Source organism: Vespa velutina, chromosome 19 (genome assembly GCF_912470025.1).
Source record: "Vespa velutina chromosome 19, iVesVel2.1, whole genome shotgun sequence".
Lineage (NCBI taxonomy): Eukaryota > Metazoa > Arthropoda > Insecta > Hymenoptera > Vespidae > Vespa > Vespa velutina.
The window spans coordinates 3,864,393-3,888,104 of NC_062206.1; the positions used below are offsets into that span (position 1 = coordinate 3,864,393).

A 23,712-nucleotide genomic window follows, 5' to 3' on the forward strand; every position below is an offset into this window, starting at 1 on the left:
TTATTGTATAGAAATAATATACGATAGGATTTTTGCGACATGATAACGTATTGCGACATATTTAAGTAAATAATATTTTTAATCAAATTTCATTATAAAATAGAAATAAAATCCTTCTAAGCCAAAATTATAAAAGTAACGCGTTACTAGAAAAAAAGAAATTCCACGATTCAATTATGTCACATATGAATAAAACATGAGAGATTATGAGATTGTTGTCCGCTCGGTTTGCTCGGAAACGACGCAAGTGTTTGTGCTGCTTAGAATTTTCGGACCCGTCAAAATCCGCTCCGAAGGGATTTTATTGTAGAAACGAGAGGTATGAGGTGTTTTCGTAGGATCCATAATCCGGAACGGTTTGTCTGTCCACGCATTCTTCTCTCTCTCTCTCTCTCTCTCGCTCTCTTCCCTCTCTTTTTCTTCTATCATGTTGTAAGATCTCCTGCACGATTCGTCTCTGTGTATTCACAGGTCTCCTCCACTCGTAAGCGTTCTTGTTTATCGATCGTAATCCTCGCTACGAAGGATTACGTGCTTTCGGTTTTCCGTAAGATCGCGTCCATCTTTTTCATTCTAGTTTCTTTTTCTTTCTTTCTTATCATATCGGAGGAAAAAAATCTCCTGAACATTTATTTTCTCTGTTTCTCTCTCTCTCTCTCTCTCTCTTCCCGTTTAAAGATTTGAAATTCTGTCCGCGTTTTCTTCTCAAAGATCTTCTCTTTTGTTCTTCCGTCCACGTACGGCTATTCCTCGCGTGAAACTGGATATTCCGTGCTCAAGATAAAAGTAAAAACAATATTTTCTTTCGTCCTACGAGTCGGAATTCTTCAGAAAGATCCGGCGAGAAAAAGAAGATTATTAGCTACAATGTTTTTGGATAAAAATAAAATTATAGTTTAAGGAAAGAAATATAGAAAAAAATTGGAATAACAACAAAATATGAGATGTCGAACAAATGAAGATAAATTTGTAATATCATTGTAATTTTAATTTACGAGTAAAAGAATGAAGTTTAAAATAAGAACAATCTAACGACCCAAAAAAAAAATATATTAATAACATTATTGGTATAAGAACCTAAAAACAATTCAACAAATATTTTAATATGCATCTGAAATTCCACACAGAATATCTAAACTTATCGATCAAACTAATCAAAAGTTTCAGCCTAACAAAGAAACAAACTTTTCACAGAAAGTTGAAACGAAATTTAGCGCAAAATTGATTATGGATAATCCTAGGAAAATAATTTGTCTGGCAACATTTCTACGAAGGATCCTTTTTACTTTCACTTTTTAAAAGTACCTAACAAAGCAGAAAATTCTTCTTTCCCTTTACAAAATAGCTCAATCTCTCTCACTCTCTCTCTCTCTCTCTCTTTCTCTCTCTACTTTTCTCGCGTCAAATGTGCCGCGGCGACAAATTTTCATTCTTACCATTAAATCCTGTCTCTCTTTTTCTCTCCCATGAAAAACTTTTAGCAAAGAAAAAGAATAAAAAAAGGAAGAAAATTTTTCTCTAAACGATTCCTTTGAAGGGGACAGGTGGTAACCAGAAGATCTCCGAATCGCTATTGAACATCTAAGATCCTTTTTATGTATCCTCTTCTTTCTCTCTCTTCTGTATCCAACGATACCCTCTAACTTGACAAATTCTCCAAAAGCAGGATTTATTACCAGCAGAGGATACTGCTTTCAAGGTTTCTTCTCTTCTCATCCTTCTAACATCTCCAATTATATATATATACACACATACATACACACACACATATGCATATATATATAGATATTGCAACAGGATTTTTCAAGAATACTTTGTTTCAATTCGTCTAAATGTCTTCAAGATTTTGATCCATAGATCTATACGAATCTATGTTATAATATTTAAGAAATAAATAATTTTTAATCATATTCTAATATACATATAATAAATGAATTGTTGATCGTACTCATAGTTAAAATAAACTTGAATCATCTTAAATCATACGAAATCGCAAGTCGTTAATTTTCTTTTTCATTTATGATTCCAAAATTCTTCACTACAGTTAAAGTTTTTCTCTTTGAACAGTTGCCTCCTTGTAAATCTAATGGTTTTCTTCTCCTTCTTCTCTCTCTCTCTCTCTGTCCTTCTTGAATAGCGGCTAGAACGAAACTACTGGTTTTGGGTTAGGTGGCAAAAAGAACTTTCCTTTTTGACTTTTTCTCTTTGTCAATAGTTGGGGTAGACACGTTGTTTAATTCACAGTAGCTTTTCTTATTTTCCTTCTTTTGTTGCGGTATACCTTCGGACTTCCTAATTGCTTGGTACCCAAGAGTGAGCCTCGAGTTTTCACTTTTCGAATGTTTCCAAGTCATTTTGAATTATACTTGTGAAGAAGAGAGATAGATAACGTAGGTCGGATAGTTTTTAGAGAAATTAGTGTGATTTATTAAGTATTAAGAAAAAAATTCTTTTTCTGAAAGAAAAATAAAATATACAAAATTTTTTTATCGATTGATCAATTCTATTTCTACTTGTTAAGATTGATCCTATTAATAGAATATCGAATAAGAGAGAAATATTTCTCTTTGTTTCCTAGATGCTTTCGATTGATCATCCGGAAGAGGCTGACGCTGTGGTATCTGGAGTACGTCAATACTTAACAGGCAGAACGTTTGGAGTCTCGTTCGAAACATTTTGTTGCGCACGACCATATGGTCGCCGACGGCGTTGGTCATTATTTCCTTTCCCTTCGGTGAGCCTCGAAGGAGTACGAGAAGTATGAGAGGGATGAGGAGAAGCAGCGGGAAAGGCGGTCGGCCACAAAATTGCCCGAAAATTGCTCGATGGTCCAGCTTTTCTTCTTCTTTTTCTTCTACTTCATCTTTTCTCTCTCAAGTTAATATCATAATCCTTGATTTTTAATTCGAAAGCGGGAGTGAGTATCCTTTCTCTTTCTCTCTCTCTCTCTCTCTCTCTCTCTCTCTCTCTTTTTCTATCTCTTTTTTTACTTCTATTTACTTTATTTTTCTTCTATACCCTTTTATAAAATATGCTAAACGCTTGGGGTGGTATCAAGACGCCCCCACAGGATTCTTCAACGTTGTTATTTACGTATTATGAATGTTGTAAAGCGAAGTATAATGATCGCCTCCGAGCAATTTATGCGAATTTTGTAATATTTTCTTTTGGATTATATCTTATGAGTTTCTAGGATAGTATCTTCAAATTCACCATGGATGAATTCTTCTGAAAAACTTTCTATCTTTTTCTTTTATGATACTTTGATTTTCAAATTTATTAAACGTAATAAATAATATCTCATTGTTAGATAAATAATAAATTATTTCTATACATTACAAAAAAATTTTTTGTCCATAATCGAAGTTGAATTTTTCTTTTCTATACAACAAAATCAAAGTAATTTGCAGGATATTTTTTTGTCCTTTTTCTTTCTTTATGAACTGTATGCACGCGAGATGACTATACACGAAGTATTTGAAATTTTCGTGGTTAATTTCATGCACGTGTTCTTGGTGTTTCTTGGTGTCAGCCGATAGAACGTACAACAGCTAATGACCGATACCTGCACGAACGCCCATTATTCTTTATACGAAGTCGTTTTAGAAACTGCTTGGAGCCGAGACGAGTAATTGCCGTTGAAAGATAAGTCTCGAGCGTACAACTCGTAAAGTACACGAAAGCTGCAAAAACATCTTCGAATGAACCGCAAGCATCCTCGTGGGTAACCACTGAGATGTAAATTAAGTAATAGTCAAGGGTGAAGAAAAGAAACGAAGAAAATTTTCTTTACTTTATGAATCTTTGCGGTTTACTACAAGATACTTTCTTTCATCCTCCCCCATTCCGTATAATTTTTTTTCTATCTTATTGTTAGCTTAATTATCACCTATACATTTCATTCGATTTAAAGTGTTCGTACGTTATGAATCTAATCGATGATTCTTAGAAATTTTTCTTTTCGATATTAGGTATAAATAATTTTAATTTGTATACAATTTATTGCATAAATATTATTATAGATATTAATAAGTTTCTTAAAATGTTTACATATGCAAATAAAAAAATTCAAGAAAATCAAAGTATCATAAAAAAAAGTTTCTTTTTCTCTTCTCATAAAATAGTACAAAAAGGTGGATGGAATCTTCTTTCAGCAGGTCCAATATTTCCAAGACTCACGGAAGGCTCGCCTCCGAAAGTATATTTTCTCCTTGAGATAAAGTCTAGCCGCGTGCCATATGTCGACGGTCACGGGAAGCGTTTTCCGATTTCTCGCGCGTGCAGCACATGGCTACGCGTCTCTCTCTCTCTCCCTCTCTCTCTACGATCCTGGAAATCCTAAAGAGAGCCAGCAGTAACAGTAGCCTGTACGATAATGACAGTTATCCTCACGCTGGAGTAGCTACGAAGTGGCACTTCCAGATAAATCGAAGAGTAAATCTTCAAGTAATTTGGATACCTACTTTGAAAAGCTCATTAAACTTTTACGAAACATCCTTCTCTTTTTAATTCCTAAAATCAATTAAGAAAATTAATTGCACGTGTCAATAAATTTTGCAAAACTCATTTACAATTTGACTTACACACATGAAATAATAATAAATGTCTGTTATATATCAGAAAAATGATTACGTTAAAGCCTCGACAGATTCGCCGGCTCATTAGCTAGCAAAATACCTTTGTCAGTTATTTTCTACTCCACCTTCGCAAAAAGACCTCTTCGAGCTGTCTCGGCCCTCAAGGTTATTTAGTCTCGAGATCAGTAAGCCCGAGAGAGAAGGAATCTCAACGTTAGGAAACAATTTGGCCTACAGATTCGAAGATCCTTACTGCCTTAATTAGTCCGGCACTGAATTATCAATCGGTTATTTTGGAGTTACGATGCTGTGATTCTTCAAATTGCCCACAGCGGCATCTATCATATTGCTTGGTTCAAGAGATAGAGAGCAAGAGTAAGAGAGAGAGAGAGAGAGAGGAGAGAGAAAGAGAAAGAGAGAGAGAAAGAGAGAGATTGCAAGGAATCCTTGAAAAAGGGACGTCGTAAAACGGAGGGCCCCTTCGGCGGCGACAAATTTCCGAAGAAAAATCAACTTGGTCCAGCCGCGATACTTGGAACTAGGTTGAAGAGAGAAGGTGAAACGAACCGAAGAAGAAATTTCTTTACCCCCTTTAAACCAATATCCTACGAAGGGAACTGTTAAATCTATTATGCCTCTAAAGCTCGATCGTGATCACGGAGCAGAAAAAAGAAGAGGGTTCGCGGCTGCTGAACGAGGAATGAGAGGGAGAAAAAGAGAGAGAGAGAGAGAGAGAGAGGGAGACAGAGGAAGATGCTGAAAGAAAGATGGAAAAAGAAAAAAGAAGAAGAAATAGAGGAGGAAGAGGAGGAGAACGCGTTTTGTAGTTTTCGTGGGTCAGACTCTGCAGGTAGGTAGGTAGTGGTCCTTTCAAATCGCTCGAAAAATGAGGGGGTACAAGGTATACTTGAGGACCGCCGTGTAACGTCCTCTGCCCTTCCCCAACCCCCTACTCTCTCTTTCCTTCCTTTCTCTTTTTTTAGATGCTTCACGATAAACGTTTACCGTGTTCTGTCGTTCTATTCGAGCTTGGAGAATCGAAGAACTTTGGGTAAAAACGAATTCGATGCTTTTCTCCTATCATTTATATACGCATATATATTCTTTCTCTCTCTCTTTCTCTCTCTCTCTCTCCCTCTCTCTCTCTCTCTCTCTCTCTCTGTCTATTTATCTTCTTTTTTCAGGATCTCTATGCCTATTGGGCAAATCTTTCCTTGCGGCATGCTTAAAGATACGATATTTAGTTGGATTCTAATTTTAATATACGAAATAATTTCTTGACTATCATCTATATATATATATATATGTATTTATTACGTATCTAATACTATATTACTATATTATAACCTATATTAAATATATTTTATATATACATTTCTAATCCATATTATAATATATTATTATACTCCATATTATACTATGATATATTATTATTAAACAATTATTTACAATATGCGTATATTCGTGTATTAAGCCACTTTAAAACGTATGATATCTAAGGTTATAAAGTTTTAAAATAAGGATGAGCATTCGACGAAAAGAAAGAAACAAAATCTCGCTAAAAGTCGAGTCTCTCTTTCTCTTATAAACTTTCGTCGGCAATAAAATAAATCCAATCGTCGAGCTCGAAGGTAATGTCGGAGATAATGGCCAAAGAAGTGGCTGCATTATCAGAAGTTCTACATTTATCTTATACGCCATTTCCTGGCTCCTTCGTCAAGATACATCAGAGTTCAGACTTTTTTCCTTTCAAGGACGCGAGACCCCGAAAGTTCTCCAACTGATAATGCAAAGTTATATTCTCGAATTTCACCATCCGTCACCAAGTACTTAAGTATCTCCATCCTTTCTTTTCATCTGCGAGAAGAAACTCGAAAAACATTTGGCTTCGAGTCCTCTCTCCTTTTTTCATTTCGCGATAATCTTCGTACTGGAGAATATAAACATTTTCTCTCCCTTTATTTTTTGAAGACTTTGCTTTTTACCAAGACTTATTAATTATTATAATATAGCCATTATTCTATAATAATTTACAGATCGTCGCTTTTTTCCTTAATCGTTCGGTATCACACATTTTTTCTATTTCTTCTCTTTTTTATCAGTACTATAAAAAAATGTATCTAGTATAAAAAGGAATATTGTATAAAATGGAATAAATACGATTCATCTTTTAGGTGATCTCTTTTTTTTTATAGATTTCGTACTAATTGTAAATTATCTCAGTAAGATTAATAAACACCAGTATATGCTTTGCTAAGTAAGAAATAATTTACTTTGTTATATAGGAACGTGCCTATAAGTTTTCTTTTTATAGAAGATCACTTATTTGTCTTTTAATAAAAATTCAACTACTTAGTAAAAATTATTAACAATCTATAAAAAAAGTGCATCTATTTTCATGTAAAAAAAATAATAACGACACTAAAGTAAGAATTTTTCCAAGGTAAGATTCGATCGAAAAATTGCACAAATTGCATATTCAGCGGCTAAAAGATTTTTAAAAAGTCTCTCTCTCTCTCTCTCTCTCTCTCTATTCCTCTTGAAACAAATAAGTAATAAAAAGATTGTTCTCATTATTCAGGAGTTATACACAATAGCGATCTTTGTTGAAACTTGTTCAGGTAAGTCCTTGTTATTCGTCATACTGTGCGGCTTGTCTTTTGGCCGATCTGTCGTCAACGAATTTTGTTTTCCTTCCAGGTCGACATAATAAAGATATCTCGCCGCAACACAGAGCAGCAGCATTTCGATTAGCATCAGGGTATTTTGCGTCACTGAAATAAGTACAAGTCAGAGAAAGTGTTTGTCAGAAATGAAAGATTCGCGACAGATTTTGCTCGGTTTTGTTTCTATATACTAACGTTACGATAGTATACTATATATGAAAATATACTAACGTTAAAGAGTTTTGAAATAGCAAAAGAATACTATCTGAAAAATCTGATATTATATAAATAGTAAAATAATAATATTATCTGAAAAGTCTGATATTATCTTTATTATTATCATCAGAATTTTCAACTGAATTTTCAATTGAATTTTCAATAAAAAATATTGACATTATTTATTGGCTAACTCAATACAATATCTTAATCGATCATTCGATTTCCCGGTTCTCTATCAGTTTCATTAGCCTGTTCATTTTTTCTTGTCCACATTCCAATGGACTATCGTCTACATAGTTATCATGTAATAGATTTACCATTGGAATAAATTTTCGGTGACAATGGTGGCCTGCAAGGAAAGATGCCGGTATAAGTGAGAATCCTAATAATACCAGCTTGGGCTTTGGAAAACATCAAGACCATCTGAGACACCGAAGTCTTAAAGTTCAGTTTGGCTTCTGTTGGAAAAAGAAAAAGCATTTATTTCCATTAACATCGGACACCACTTTTCCACCCTATTTGAAAATTGCTTCCTGTCTTCACGCGTGTGGTCGACTAATCGTTCCTCAAATTTCGTCATCGACGCACAAATACACACATACGTGAATAACAGAAGGATGTACCTGGAGCTACGGCATGTAGACTTTTCGTGGTGATTGTTAAACCATACAATGCAAATAGTATACTAATCACAATGAATGGTTGAAACCATTCAGAGTACGTTGGTAATGTATATCCTTCGTCCAAAGCCATAATTAGCATGATGAAGTATAGTAAACCCTGAAAAAGAATTTCTAAGATTAAAGAAATACAAGATAGACGACGCACAAATATATACCTGTATAATAGGAAGTTGAAGAATAATCAATCGAATCCAAGTTAAACGAGAATCTATCATATCGAGATTAGGAAAGGGTAAGCATGGCCAGCAACAGCAAGGGCCAACTTTCAGCATCAACGAGGGCGCTTTAGTTATTTTTCGACGACCAACATCGATAAGAAGAAGATACAGACGATAAAAAGACACTGTCAAGAAAACTTGAGTGACCGCCTCCGATAATAATTGTGCCCTAAAATAGAACAATAGAAAGAACTGTTAAAGAGGATTCATGAATCTTATTCTCGGAGAAAACGAATAATGTGACAAATGTCCCGCCGTCATCCCTATTTCCTTTTTTTCCCTTTTCCCCCCTTCCATCTCGCAATTCTCGTACTGGAGAGAAAGGTCGACCAAAAAGATTTTTCGAAAGAGATTTTTTTAGGCGACTGTCATCATAAAATAGACTCTCGAGTAACAAGAATTTTTCATTTAGAGAGTCCGAGCTCTCTCACTCACGCACACACTTATTTTATCTATCACTTTGTCCGTCTATCGACATTTAGTTTTTAAAAGCTACATTATTATAACGAGGAGTTAATAAATTATAATAAAATAGCGTTCAATTATAAATTAATCAAATACATTAATAAAACGTTATCGTCTATACCTTGGCATCGCTATCGCTATCAAACTGCAAATACTCGCTATCGGATATATCGAGAAAATGCTAATGATATTAGATTTGTAAAGACCCGTTTCTTTTTGCGAAAGAACGTTGCAAGTAGCATCTATAGCCAAGTATAACGTCATAGTTGAAAATATTGCTCCAATGCATACCAGGACAATTGCAAATGTACCTAAACCTAAAACAAAAAATGTAAAATATCAAATGGTTGTTAAATCAGCGAATAATTGTATTTAGGAAAAGAAAATAAATAAATAAGTTTTTCAGGATTAACATATATTTAGTGAAGATCATCATATAACTAATTTATAATTGTTTTCTATTGAAACGATAAGATAAGATTTTTTTTCAAGTAATTGATAAGTTACATTATTAAAATGTAGAAAAGTACGATTACGATAGACGATATCGTTTTACTTTACATTTCTGGTTACTATTTTTTTTGTATGATTAACGATGATCACAAATTTCCAACAAATTAATTTAAATTATATATATATATATATATATATATATATATATATATAAATTATATATATATATATATATATTTATATAATTTTTCTAAGTCTCAATAATTTTTAAATTGAGATTTTTCATATTAATTTTACTCGTATAACGTTCAGGTATAAATTATATATATATATATTTACGCACAAATGCACCATCTTTTCAAATGCATTAGAATAATTTTCTTATTCTTTTCTATAATATGTTTAATTTTAAATAAATATATACAATTTTGTAATATTGTGGAATTTTCATTGGAAAAGTATATTAACTTTCGTATCAAATCAATGAAAATATATTTCAAAATACTATACGCAAAGATAATTCGACCAAATCACTTGGTGAAAGCACATGATTCGATAATTCTGGCTCTTTTGCTTTACAAATAGATGGCAGAGCTCGTGAAACGAAAAAAAGAAAGTGAAGAACGAATGAACAAAAACGAGATACGTACTATCGGAAAAAGAAACAGAAACGATTTATGTAAAGAATAAATACTAATGACGAAGAAAAGAAAAAGTTATGAAAGATCTTATCTGTAATCTCTTGTAAAACACACAAGTGATTTATATTTTTGCTCCCGGTAATTTTATCCTCCGACAAGAATAAATTTTTTTATTACGGGATAAATTTTTCTACTACGGGATTTTTCATCTTTTTAATTAAACATACTGCGCGTGGATTGTGTAGGTTTTCGTGTCGGGGATACTTCCTTTTTAAAAAATTTATGTATACGTAAGCATATAATCGTGCATTTATGCGAAGTGTAAAATTAAATATAAACTCGAAGCAGAACTTTCACCAAAGCGCGTGTCGCTCGTATATGCCTTCCATGAGAGATGTAAAAAATGAAAAAATGAGAAAAAAATAAGACAAAAAAGAAGAAGAAAAAAAAACAATAATTGTGTCAATGCTGTATTTAAATGTGTAATATGATAACAATGATTATGAACTTTCCATACGTCGAATGGAATAAAATGTTTTCTCGACTTAAGTCGAACGCGGTAAAAATGTTATATTGTAAAAAGTAACGTTGTATTAAGATAATAAAATATATATTTTTTCTTGAATCGATAATAATGCTTCATATAATTTAATTTATTTATCTTTTTTCAGTCTATTTACGTTTAGAATCGATAGATATCATAAGCACGGTAGTATTTTCAATCGAATTTTTATAATATTTTTGGAAGATTATCAAATGTAGATTGTTTACATTATTAAGTAAAAATGATTTATCGATACAACTTTTTAGCCATACACAACTCAGACGTAGCGACGAAGCGAAATATCGTTCATTTCATATCGTAAATTCTTGATCCGAATAAAAGAAAATTACAATTGAAAATAGGAATGACACTATTCCGTTGAATAATTAATTTTTCTAAATCTCAATAATTTTTAAATTGAGATTTTTCATATTAATTTTATTCGTATAACGTTCATTTATTTTATCGAAAAAGAAATAAAGAGGAAGAGTCGGAGAGTTAGACTAAGGAGTTATAAAAATAGAAAAGAAACTTACTTTCTACATGCTCGATCGCAGAGGGCACATAATCGAGATCGCAATCAAAGTTTGAACGATTCTCGAAAATTTCCATCGTATAATTCGATCAATCGATCCTCTACTATAGAAATTAATCAGGAACGATAGCCAATATTCGAAAACTGTTTGAATGTTTTCAAACCCTGTATGGATCTTCGACATGGAAAGTTCGACAAACTCAACAAAGCAAACTCGCGTCTGGTAAGATCGAAAAGGCGAGTCGGTCGGACCGGGACACGATCACTAACGGTGAGAGTGACTCCCCACTTTTACCACCACTAAGTAGCGATGTTGCAACGACTTATCTTGAAATATTTTCACTTATGACGCTTTAATTTTTCTTTAACACGCGTTTAGACTTTACGATATAATTCTCATTGACAGCAAAGATGGATACTTTTTTAATAAGATATTTAATGTTAATGATGACCATTCCGCATATTCATCGATCAATAAATATAATAATATAATAATGCGTATAATTGTTTATTTTTTATCAACCAACTATATTATACATTTTATATTATTAAAAGAACCGAAAGGAAAAGATTTTATAATTAAATGATTATTATCACTCCGTCGATTATTCGAGACTGACTTACCGATAGTAGGAAAATCGACAGATAAAGAGAACATCTGTGATCGATAATGCAGATTAATGCAGATTAATATCTACTTGAATATAAAAAGATTCTTTCTATATATATTGTAAATGTTTTTTTATATCAAACAGACCAATTATTTATAAACGATTAAATAAATAATATATGCAGCACGAACGATTGAAAATAATATGTATTTCATTAAAGGTAAATTATGTGAAAATGTAAAGAAAAACTGTCTGAAGAAAGCGATGTCCCTTTCGAGAGATATTCACTTTCGAGATGAGAATAATATCAAGAATTAGTGGAGAAACGTTTCCTTAAAGAAAACCTTGATGACGGTTCGTCTTTTATGTCACGTTGCAATGCCTAAACAAGAAAGAAGAGGAGATGGATAGATAGCGATCGCCGATCGAGTATGAGACAGGTGGAAAGGAAGCTCGGACGACAGTCGAACGTGCGTGAGTGCAACGATAGGACGACCGAAGAGAGAATCAAGTGGCAAAGTAAGAAGAGAGAGAGTTTGAAAGTAGGTTCTTAAGTTGTACGGTCAGTTCACGATTGCTTTTGCGATCGATCGCTCCTAGCAATGGTAAGTTTTTCTTTTTCCTTTCTATACTTTTCTTATCGATCTCACGAGGATTTTCCTAGAAAATTCTCTTGTTTCTTTTCTCTTCTTTATCTCGTCTCATCTCAAACAATATTCCTTTATTTTTATTCGTAATAATCTTAAAAAGTTTCCAATACATTATTTCGAATAATTAATATACACTATAGACATTAATAAGGATAGGATATCGATTTAAAAACGATCGATAGATATTTTATATTTATAAAGAAAAAGACTCACCGAAAAGAAGCAGTCGTGTACCGTAATGACCACTGAAATCGTTGAGGATGAAAGTTCACTTTCATTTTCGAGAATCCTCATCTTCCGACTCGTTCTCCGTATCTAATTTTAACGTAGTTTTCTTTCATTCCACCGGACCATATACATTAAACGTTTCAACATGAAACGAAGAATTATATATAACTGAATTACCAACGTGAATGAATGAAAAGAAATATTTCGTAAATATCTCGAAAATGTCTCTCGCACAGAGAGAGAGAGAGAGAGAAAGAGAGAGAGAGAGAGAGAGAGAGAGAGAGAAATACGCGTCATGGACCGATAATCTAGTGCAAAAGGGAAAAAAAGGAAAAATCGTCGTTGACTCGCGCGTATAATTATCTATGTCAGTACAAGGATCAAAGACGGTGTGCGCGCGCTGGATCGACTAACAGTACTTTCTCGATCGGTTAGTTCAGTCCAAGGATATTTTCCGAGAGATGTCTATGAATATGGAAAATAATGCGCCTAAAAATTGATCATGTAATTCTAATAATAATAATAGTAGAAACATCGATTTGGCAATTATCTATTTCAAGGACAAGACGCGTTTCACACATTTCAGTCGTCGTATGAGTAAGAAGAAGATTCTGACACATCTATCGATCGTCGGAATTAAACGTAATCGTTCAATTTGATCTATAGTACATTAATTAAACAAATTTACTTTTCAGATCCCTATTTTCTATGTACTCTTATTTTTTGGTCTAAATCATGTCGAATCGATGGAACTTCCATCGATATTCCAAGTGGAAGATTCGATCAATAGAACGATCAACGAAGTTGAAAGATTGATCAATGAAAATCCAAGTTTGCCTCGATTATCTCGAAGCGATATAGTAGAGATTTTATACAATATTACATCGAAGGATTTAGAAGCGTATGGGAATAAAGATAAGATCGAAAAAGGACGGAAAATGTATCAGAGAGCTCTAATGATCGTTTTGCCGTACAAAGCAAGAGAATCATCGGAAAATTTAAAAGATTTATACACAAAACCGCCGATAGTCCAAATGATATCGGACTCAACCAGTGGTGAACGTCTTGAAATGGTTTTCAACAACGATCGATCGAAAGAAAATAGTGGATCGTCAGAATCGATCGACAATTTCGTAGAAAAAAATCGATACAAAAATCATCGAGAAATTTATTCGGAGGTACGACCTAAAGAATCGTTATTAAAGGAGACTCTAACTCCTGGATTAGCGCCGATCAGATTTAGTTTCAACTTGGAGAACTTGGAAAATAATCGTTACACCAATCAAGAAACGACAACGATCGATGATGATATTTTTTTTCCTACCACCACCGTTACTACCGTAGATAATTATCAGGTTCAAGATATCAATCAGGTTCTTGATAAAAAGAACGACAACGAGAAATCAACTACCGAGGAATTAACGATCGATTTGACTCCGTCTAAATCCAAACAAGATATTCTTTATTCAGATCAATGGCGTTATCATGCCCCACCGCCTCAAAATATTCCGAATGAAAAGCTTGAGAATCCGTCGGTCAGTAAAACGGTCACGAAATATCCCAAAATTCAACAAGATGAAAAATCATCGACTATATTTGTAACTCCGCTCTCATTGAATTCTCAAACATCGAAATTAAATACAACGTTGGTCTTAAATTCTGGTGGATTTCGTGGTGCAACGAGTAGTACGTCGACCGAGAGAACTTGGACCGAACCAATGAGACAACAGGTTATGAATTTATTAGCTTCAATCGGCTTGCGTCCTGACAACGAAAGAAATATTGAAAATCTTTTCGACGAAAATAAAAATATTTACAACGTTCAATACGAACGATCAAAAATTCCTAATGCAAATGGCATAGTTTATTCCCATACAACATCCCCTCTAGCAACATCTAATACGGATTCGCCGTCGATCGCAGATCAAAATACTTTCGAGGTTGGTCATTTTGATTTGAACAAAGGTATGGAAAATTTAACGCCCGATGTGCGATTGCTCTTTCAAAGATTTGGCCTTCAAAGTTCCAATGATCAAAGACCTAACGCAACTATTACCGTAACCACCGATCGTGTGCCTACGAATTTGTACAAAAGTTTTAAGCCTTTGCCGACTTCGTCCGGTGTACAAGACGAAGAGATGAGAGAATTTTTCGCGAGATTTGGACTTGGTCATAAAAGGCAATTCAAGGCTATGAAAACGGAAGTTCCATCGGTGATCGAAGTTGTTCCTGTTAACATGAGGACGATATTAGAAAATATTGGATTGATCTCGAATTCTCGTAGGAATAGCAAAAATTCAATTAATTATACTTTGGAAGAGAGCAAATCCAAATATCACGTTTTCAAGCCGCACGAAACGACTTTTAAGGATGAGAATCAAAGATCGAAGATCAATGAACTTTTAGATACGGTTAAATTGGTTCAACAAGGTAAAGCTGATGTTAAAGATTTTCAAAAAGCTGCTACAGATTTATTGAAGAATACAAAGACTTTGTCCAGTGGTCCAGATCCTTTGAGTTTAGAAGAAATTATTAGGGTCTATAACGAGGATCTTAAAAATGAAGTGAAAAGACAGGAAGAGGATACTCAAAGTTCAACGAGTGTAGAGAATACTACCGAATCAAGTACGATTTCAGAGACTGGTAATTGATATATATTTAATCGATTATCTTATATTAGCATGATGTGCAAACTATCTAATGATTTAGGTGGGGGAAAGGGCAAAGAAAAAAGAAAAAAATTGACAAGTAATTAAAATTTCTCTAAAAAGAAAAATCCAATTCGAATGTAGTTTGCACTGCATGCGCGTTCTAATAAACGATCTAATCATTTTTCCATTAGATTCGACAGAAATGACGGAAGAACCGACTACGACATCGGATTCTGTAAAAGCTCCCGTCGAATCGGATACAGCAACGGAAACGACGAGAACGAAATCGGAACCAACATCCACGACGACAACGTCGACCACAACCAATAGAAATTTATTAGATTTAGAAAGTTCATTTGGTGGAAGTACACGAGCACCAGATCCTGTTTTACCAACCAAAAGAAAGAATGGTTTATACTTTTTAGTAGATTGGAACACGTTTCTCGAAGTTGGCGAGGATGGTAGCGAGAAGATCGATTTAAGATTTCAACCAAAAGTTGGCGACAGGTCAAGGTTTTTGCCGGTAACTGTACCTTGAATATGAGCGAGAGAGCGAGAGAGAAAGCGTTATATAACACGAGTGAAATGGACACGTTATATGGCACTTGCTTAGAAAGTATCTCTTCTATTTATTATACACGATGATTGTTAATAACCATTTTATTATGTAATACTGTATATAAGAAATTATTTTATCATATTTATACGCCTCGTATATATAACGCCCAAATTTATGTTAAATTAACGCTACGTATCTTAAGATTATCATGGTTTTTTAATTTTATAAATTGTCATTATTGTCATCATCATCATCATTATTATTATTAATGTTGAATAAGTATTAAAATGATATCAATGAAATATGTTTTTATTATAATTAACTCCTTACTTATTTGTCAATCAACCTGGTATAATAATAAAAGGATTTATTAATCTCTAAATATTATGAGTCATTCGAGTCGAGTTCAGAAGAAAGAAATGAAATTCGAAGGAGAGATCGAAGGAAGACATATATTCAGTTATTCGTTAACATGCATTGTTTGTCGTTAGTAGTTCTTATCTTTCTTTTTCTTCGATTAGAAACGATAAAATGTCAAAACATCAAAGAGATGTTGGAAAAAGTAAACAAAGTGTTAAATACTAATGTCAAATCTTTGCAACGTCGCTCGCTAGATTCTTTGGAAAGTACTCCGATTTGGCAGGAATATGAATTTGGAACGAATGCTGGGAATCGAGAAGGTAATTTACATATATATATATTATATAGAAAGAAAAAATTATGAGTATTAACATTGTAAAATTAATTTACATCATACGTACAATTTTCATTTGTTGAAATCTCTTGAATTATCAAATTAATCCTATACACGCTTTTGATAATTTTTACGCAATTAAAATGATACATGTAATTATCATATTATTATTGGTTTTCTCAAATCGGTTTAGAAGTCATAGTAACTAATATTTCGATCGAAGAGGATTCAAGATTACCAAAAAATGAATATAATTGGATAGCATTTGAAAATAATGGAATTAATTATTTAGCTTGTTCCGAAGAAACAATTTTTTTATTATATACCTTCGATATGAAAAAGAACGCAACAACGAGACGTTGCGACAAATTCGTTATAGACGCTCGTGTGTTGACATTTACATTGATCAATGTAGAAGCTACGAGATTACACGAAGAAAATGATATTGTTGTTATTATGTGCGTTGAAAATAATGGCGTTACGAGTTTACGATGGTATCGAATTTTTAAGCAACATTTAGAATTAATTTTGGTCTTGAATATACAACAACCAACGAAAGATATAAAAATTGTTAAATACGAGGGTCAAAATAAATTATTATTGCTATTTAATGGAGACAATTATGGGACACCAGTCTCGTTAATTGACATATATAGTTTCAATCTTGATTTTGTCAAAAAAGACTATAAAGTATGGTAATTATATTATGCATATAATAATACATAATATTTTTCTAATTTGAACACATTTCTTTCACGTAAAATATATTAATTGGAGCAATTTAAAGGGAGCAAAAAAAATTAATCGATAATAAAAATGTAAAAATATTTTTAAAAGGTTCAGTCAAAGGATACAAGTTTCCTCGATACTCGATATGCAAATATGTAAAATATACGAGCACATTACACTAGCTCTTAATGGTATAAATGAAGTTTTACTTTACGAATACAAAGGGAACGATTACGTTCATGGAAAGTTCGAATTTTGGCAAATAATTAAATCAAACGATTTGAATAATTTCGTTTGTTTCGAGAGCGGTCACATGCAATATTTAGCTACGTCTGGACGAGAATCTGCATTATTTCACTTTTTGTATAATGAATTTCAATATAATTTCGAGACTGAAGATTTTTTTAACGGTAAACATTTTATTTTTTATTATTTCGCGTCTAAAAGGTAAGAGATCATTGAAAATGTTTAAGCGACAAAATGTATTTAGCTTTTCCAGAGATTGCTTGGATCGTGGACGTTCGTATTGAAAGTTATAGAGACGAATCATTGTTATTAATACAATTAAAAAATTCCACGGTCTATGCTTTGGCTTGGCAGGGTGATCGATTTCAAAAAATATCCTTACCCAATTTTCTTCTTAATAATTTTGATCTATCGACAGCAACGAGTATTCCTAAATATGGATTTGTATCTGGAAATCGATTTGTCAAAATCGATACAAAATTGAGTCAACTTACTAGCCCTATAGAAGATAAAATTGCAGGAATAGTAAAAGCAAAAGCGTTATTAGAAGTACGTTAATGATTAATCTATGCGATTATATTATGCACGAAATACTAAAATAATTATATATATTAAAATAAATGAGAGAAGTTAATATTTCATTTATTAACTTATATATATATATCCTTTCATTTCAATAGCTATTTAAATCAATTACAAACCTTTTTAGGAACTATTAGATAAACAAGAAAATATCATTGACGAGATCGACGAAAGATTCAATCTGATGGATCACATTAATTACACGGAAATTAAATTATTCAACGCATCAAAAATAATAACAACGAATTTAACCATAGAAAACGACGTATTTTATACCATCAGTTTCGGTTCGAAAAATTTGACATACAAAGACATATTAACGAATGCAACTTGGTTAAAGATATTTTTAAACAATCTAACAGAAAAATGTCAAACTTTAGAATTAGATCTAAAAAGTACGTTCGATTTAAATTCAACGGAAATTGATTTAGCTGGTGATTTAGATATTTCTGGTGATCTACGAATCAATGGAAATCTTTACGTTGAACAATTTTCAACAAACTCGATTAATGATTTGCCAATCTCCAAAATATTAAAAAATTATCTAACTAATCAGTCCGATTACGTCATTGACGGAGAAAAATCATTTTCCAATATCGAAGCGACTAATTTGATCGTTCGAAAGATCAATGGTATACCAATGGAACGAATTATGTTCGAAGGGTCTACGGTTAGTTATTCGAATATCGATTTTTTTAAGATCAACGACGTAACGATCGATGGACACTTGACTTTCTCGAAGATAAATGATATCAAATGGGAACGTGTTGTCTGGAAAAATAAATTGGCTTTTATACCAGAAAAAACTATAGTTAAGGGGGTATGTACATATATGCACGCGTATATTTGCATTTGTGTGAAAAAATAAATAAATAGGATCTTGATAATATCGTTGATCTCTTCTTCCAGAAAGTCGAAGCTGCTGAAGTAAATGTGAGGACGTTGAATGATCTAAGTTATCCTTACGATTACGTGTCGGAAGAAGGCTTCGTTCCTATCGACATTACCGGAATAAAAAACATTGATCGACTTACCGTCGAAAGGTTATCCCAAGTTTTGAATATAAACAATGTCGGTATAGACGAGTTCATTACGCTTGAGAACGATCATGTTTTCGAGGAGGAAATCACTTTTCGTAACATAACTGTTCTTGGACCTTTCATGGTAATACATAAACGTTTACTTTTTGCGTAATTGCATTGATTACTCATTGAAAAAAAAAAGAATCTCACGATCGGTATAAATCGTATTCATTTCGTTTAATTTTCTCTACAATTTTACATTATATTTTAATTTCTTATTTAATTTGTTATATTCTTTACAGATCAATGGTAAAATAAGTGGATTTGATGTATCTCGACTCGAACAAGAACCATTGATCAACGAGACTCAAAGCATATCTTCGAACGTTATTTTTTACAACTTAACCGTCTTGGGAAATGTTCGTTTGGAGGATTCGATAAATGGCAAATATTGGTCAAATTTTGACGATCTTTTATCGAAAAACGATTCCAAAGTCGAGATTGTTGGAACGAAGACATTTACGGGCAACGTTGCGATCGATGGATCAATCTATGTCGCATCTAACGAGATTAATGGACATGCCATCGAAGAATTTGTAACTTTGACAACCGATCAAGTATTTTCAAGTAGGTACTAAAAAGCATAAAAAAAAAACAGAAGAAAATATGAAGAGTACATTTAACCAAAATCATACGAATCGCAAACTGAATCAGTTTTAAGAATTAGGTATTTATTATAAAAATTGTTTATTTTTTAATTTAATTTCTCTTTCTCATTCTCAGATTTGAAGGAAATATCAGAAAACGTAACCTTCGATGACGTCACTTACGAATTTACAAAGAAAATAAGAAAAATCCTTGAAGAAAATACGAGGGAAAATTCGAATTGCATAAATAAGAGCATAATTTTCGAAAACACTTTGTTCGTTGATGATCTATCGTTCGATATTTTAAACAAGAATATCACCAGTAATACGTTCAACCAAAAATTGAACCAAACTTTACAAAACGTTTCCTTTAATAATTTAAGAGTAAACAAATTAAATGTTCGAGAAATCAGTCCAAAATTTATAAACAATGTTAATTTGAGTAATTTTATGAAATTTGCCATAACCAGATCGACGATGCAAAATTTAACCGGAAATTATACGTTCGATCGATTGGAGATCGAAGATCTCGAGATCAAACGTCTAAATGGAATGTCGATGAAACAATGGAATGATCTGATCGACCGTTTAAATAGATCCTATCGGAATATTTTCGATGGCAACGTAACGTTAGAATCTGTCACTGTAAAAGGAATGATCTATACACCATCGATAAATGGAATATTGTTGGATGAAATGTATAATCCAGAAACTATGGGTACTGTGATATTTGAAAATGATTTATACGTAGAAAACCTAACCGTTCATGGTTTCATAAACAATTTCAATTTTACCAAACTCGTTAAGAATGCCGTGTTGAAAACAGATGAAGAAATTATAGTAAATGGTTTGAAAGAATTTGAAAATATTAGTTGCAAATTTCTTGAAATTAAATCATTTAATAGACACAGTATTAAAAATCTTCTTGATCCGTACAAAGATCAAAACCTAGTTGGTCCTGTTATTATAAATGGTAAGATGTCTCGAAACAATTTCAATATATTTCTCTAATGAACAATATTGAAAATTATCTTAAGAACGTCACTTTAAAGTGTTGAGATGAAATAATAATATTGAATCTCTTTCTCTCTCTCTCTCTCTCTCTCCCTCTCTCTCTCTCTCTCTCTCTCATCGCTATGCCCTATATTCCGTTGCAGGTACCGTTAATGTTGTTGAAAATTTCGATGCAATAGGAAAGATAAATAATGTATCTTTTCGTGACTTGATAAACAGAGTTCGAAAAGTAGACGAAGAAACGTTTGAGCTAAACTCAAATATTCGATTTGTCAATTCGATTGAAATAATTGATCTCATAACTAATGGAACGATCGATGGAATAAATTTCGACAAATTTGCCAAGTCTGTAGTATTTAGAAAGGAAGATAACGTTACTTTATCAGGAGCAAAAGATTTTCAAGGATCGTTAACGTTCAACGAATCGTTTCTAATCATCGAGGAAACTTTAAACGATATTTATATAAAACAATTTTATGAAAAGGCAATTTTCATCGACAAACCTTTTACTTTGAATTCCAACGTTATTTTTCAAAAAGATATTGTCGTTAAGAAGAATCTAGAGATCCTTGAAGCTTTGGACGTTAAAACGATTGGTGGCGTCAACATCGACAACTTGAAAGATATCGTTGCTTATTTAGATCGGCCTTTCTTTTTTCCTGGTAATACGGAATAAATCTTATAAATAAAAATAAATTTATAATAATTATTTACTTTTAGCTCCAATGACGTTCACGAATATTAACTTCAATTCTAATATAAACGTCGAATATTGGAATAACATAGACATGGGCTCGATAATACCATTAGCTACAGATCAGATAATATCGAATGAATTTGTCAGTGCTTTCGACATCACCGTCGAAAGAATCGATATTCAAGGGGAAATAAACAGACACAACTTGAATGAAATTTACACCGATACTTTTATGGTAACTACTTATTCCTTATTTATGAATTATGAATAAAGTAAACATACGATGCACATATGGAATAAATAATCTTAAATATTATTCATATAGAAAATTGGTGATCAAAATATTACTGGAAATCTAACATTTCTTGGCAAAGTTCTTATGCGTCATGATTTTAATCCTCGTCTCATGAATCGTGTCAATCCAAAACAGATTCTACTTTTAAATACCAACGATACTATAATTGGTATATTTATGAATTATGAATTATTTTATGACAAGAAGATTCTATAATCATGAGGAGACAAAATATTCTAACAAAACTTGTTCTTTTCTCTGTCTCTCTCTCTCTCTCCTCTTTTTCTAGGAAACTTCGAGTTTGAAAAACCAGTGATCTTAAACGGATCTTTAAGAGTCTTAGGACGTTTGAATGAAATAGATCTAATTGGTTGGCGTGCAACTGCAGTCACTACGAATTATCTGACGGAACAATTGGTCTCTGGAAAATGGAAAATACGTGGAAATGTTTATTTGAAAGAAAGTGTTAAGAACGGAGGGCATTTAAATGGATTCAATTCGACTAAATTAGCTAATTTGTTGATACAAAATTGTATAGCAACGGAAGCATCTCTAATAGAATTGACAGTACGTGAATAAAAAAAAATATATATATTATAAATATATTTATATATATATATATATATATATATATATATATATATATATATATATATATATATATACATGATGAAAGAAGAAAGAAAAAGTTACAACGAACAAAGTTTTGTTCAGTCAACTAATAATTTTTTTTATCTTCCTTCTTTTGCAGACAAACTTGCCTGATTTATGCAAAAATGCGCTAAACCTGCAGTATTATGCAGAAAGTCAAATTTACAAATTCAAAGCTTTCGAATACTTGCAAGTAATCGATGTGGAACGCCGTATATTAAGCGTCCATTATTTCGAGATAGAAGATCTTGATATACTTCTAATAAGTTACGAAACTTGTCACTTGGATGTTTTTCAATTTACAGGAACAAAATTTAAATCAATAGCCAGTATCCCTGATTTTGGACAGATCGAAAATTGGATAACTTTGAATCATAACAATTCGTTATACTTTCTTGTTATGGGAAAACAAAAATGTGGAAAAAATTCGACGAATTTATGGAAACTCGATAACGACAGATTCGTTCACATTTATCAGTTTGACAATGTCAAAGACGCAAAAAAATTAAACAACGATACATTTTTACTGTTGTTCGTAGATCGTTTAGAAAGTCGAACTATCCAACAATTATATAAAAACGAATCATTTCAATCTTATCCGAATTATTATGTTTCCGCCGACGAAGATCAACAATTGAAATTTGTTTCTAATACCGATAGAATATTATTAAATAATCGATATACTATCTATGAGTTCGATAAAGATCTTACGAATTATACGTTTTCAAACAATAGCATGGGATCGAAGCAAATTTTTGCCATCAAGGTGGGAATTATTGAAAGAGAAGAGTTTCTTCATTATGATCAAAATATTACTAAGGATCACATATTCGTAAGTATAAAAAAAAAAAAATCGAATAAAAATACAATATTCAATGTTAATAAAAATCTGTGATCGTTTAGATCACCGATAATGATTTTAATCGAATGAAAATTCTACAAATTATACCAACAAATGATCCAATATCGTTTTCAATAATTAATTTCGAGGGATTAGTCGAGACGTTATTAATTTTTATTGAAAATAATAGAAGCCTTAAAATCTATGAATATAAAGGTAATTTGACGATAAAATAAAATAGAATAATTTGTAATGTTGTTAAAATGATAAATCATTTGGATTGCAGGTATCCAAGGGTTCGTTTATCGAGATAATATTAAAATTCAAGCTGAGAAGATTTCGAATTTAAAAATACGAAAGTATAGTAACATGGCGAAGAAACATTGCTTAGCGATAATTAATAAAAATCGATTAACGATATTGGAAGCTAAAATGCACGGAGAGAGATTGGATATACCTAAATTGTCATGTCCTATACCTTGAATATCAATATGATCATGTTTATATATTCAAATATTTATTGTTAAATATAAAGTTAATGTTATATTAAATATAATTAAGTTATATTAATTTTCAATAACACGATTACTATAA

The 23,712-nt window shown here is 32.2% G+C and overlaps 3 protein-coding genes across 5 annotated transcripts; 2 read left to right on the plus strand and 1 right to left on the minus strand.

Annotated features, from left to right (window-relative positions):
* Positions 1 to 5,945: 5,945 nt before the first annotated feature.
* LOC124955626 (organic solute transporter alpha-like protein 3) lies at positions 5,946 to 11,299 on the minus strand. The gene is made up of 6 exons (XM_047510314.1): positions 11,003 to 11,299; positions 8,950 to 9,145; positions 8,301 to 8,532; positions 8,086 to 8,242; positions 7,780 to 7,920; positions 5,946 to 7,351 (listed from the first exon to the last, which is right to left on the minus strand). Exons 1-6 carry the CDS (start codon positions 11,076 to 11,078, stop codon positions 7,155 to 7,157), a joined length of 999 nt encoding a protein of 332 aa, XP_047366270.1. The 5' UTR covers positions 11,079 to 11,299; the 3' UTR covers positions 5,946 to 7,154.
* A 782-nt stretch (positions 11,300 to 12,081) lies between these two features.
* Positions 12,082 to 16,019, plus strand: LOC124955638 (probable serine/threonine-protein kinase dyrk2). Of its 3 annotated transcripts, XM_047510336.1 has the most exons (4): positions 12,082 to 12,217; positions 13,186 to 15,115; positions 15,200 to 15,238; positions 15,333 to 16,019. In XM_047510336.1, the coding sequence occupies exons 1-4, from the start codon at positions 12,215 to 12,217 to the stop codon at positions 15,677 to 15,679; spliced, it is 2,319 nt and encodes a 772-aa protein (XP_047366292.1). In that variant the 5' UTR covers positions 12,082 to 12,214; the 3' UTR covers positions 15,680 to 16,019. The 3 variants fall into 3 exon arrangements, with proteins under 3 accessions (XP_047366292.1, XP_047366293.1, XP_047366294.1); XM_047510337.1 differs by lacking the exon at positions 15,200 to 15,238 and having other exon boundaries at positions 13,186 to 15,133; XM_047510338.1 differs by lacking the exon at positions 15,200 to 15,238.
* Positions 16,020 to 16,177: 158 nt separating this feature from the next.
* On the plus strand, positions 16,178 to 23,693 carry LOC124955755. Its single transcript, XM_047510637.1, has 15 exons — positions 16,178 to 16,380; positions 16,588 to 17,089; positions 17,232 to 17,533; positions 17,614 to 17,918; positions 18,079 to 18,771; positions 18,861 to 19,115; positions 19,276 to 19,600; positions 19,757 to 20,593; positions 20,778 to 21,296; positions 21,355 to 21,566; positions 21,657 to 21,795; positions 21,916 to 22,193; positions 22,378 to 23,109; positions 23,181 to 23,334; positions 23,405 to 23,693. Exons 1-15 carry the CDS (start codon positions 16,251 to 16,253, stop codon positions 23,599 to 23,601), a joined length of 5,580 nt encoding a protein of 1,859 aa, XP_047366593.1. The 5' UTR covers positions 16,178 to 16,250; the 3' UTR covers positions 23,602 to 23,693.
* Positions 23,694 to 23,712: the final 19 nt, after the last annotated feature.

Bases quoted from the DNA above. Each gene is read 5' to 3' on its own strand.
- LOC124955626 (XM_047510314.1), bottom strand. From the start codon at position 11,078: ATGGAAATTTTCGAGAATCGTTCAAACTTTGATTGCGATCTCGATTAT. The intron at 8,243-8,300 runs GTATATATTTGT...ATTCTTTTTCAG, and splicing joins TTCAACTTCCTATTATACAG to GGTTTACTATACTTCATCAT. The intron at 7,352-7,779 runs GTAAATCTATTA...TACTTATTTCAG, and splicing joins ACCGAAAATTTATTCCAATG to TGACGCAAAATACCCTGATG.
- LOC124955638 (XM_047510336.1), top strand. The intron at 15,116-15,199 runs GTACGATTTCAG...CTAATGATTTAG, and splicing joins AGAGAATACTACCGAATCAA to GTGGGGGAAAGGGCAAAGAA. The intron at 15,239-15,332 runs GTAATTAAAATT...TTTTTCCATTAG, and splicing joins AAAAAGAAAAAAATTGACAA to ATTCGACAGAAATGACGGAA.
- LOC124955755 (XM_047510637.1), top strand. From the start codon at position 16,251: ATGTTGGAAAAAGTAAACAAAGTGTTAAATACTAATGTCAAATCTTTG. The intron at 17,534-17,613 runs GTAAACATTTTA...AAATGTATTTAG, and splicing joins GACTGAAGATTTTTTTAACG to CTTTTCCAGAGATTGCTTGG. The intron at 18,772-18,860 runs GTATGTACATAT...CTCTTCTTCCAG, and splicing joins AAAAAACTATAGTTAAGGGG to AAAGTCGAAGCTGCTGAAGT.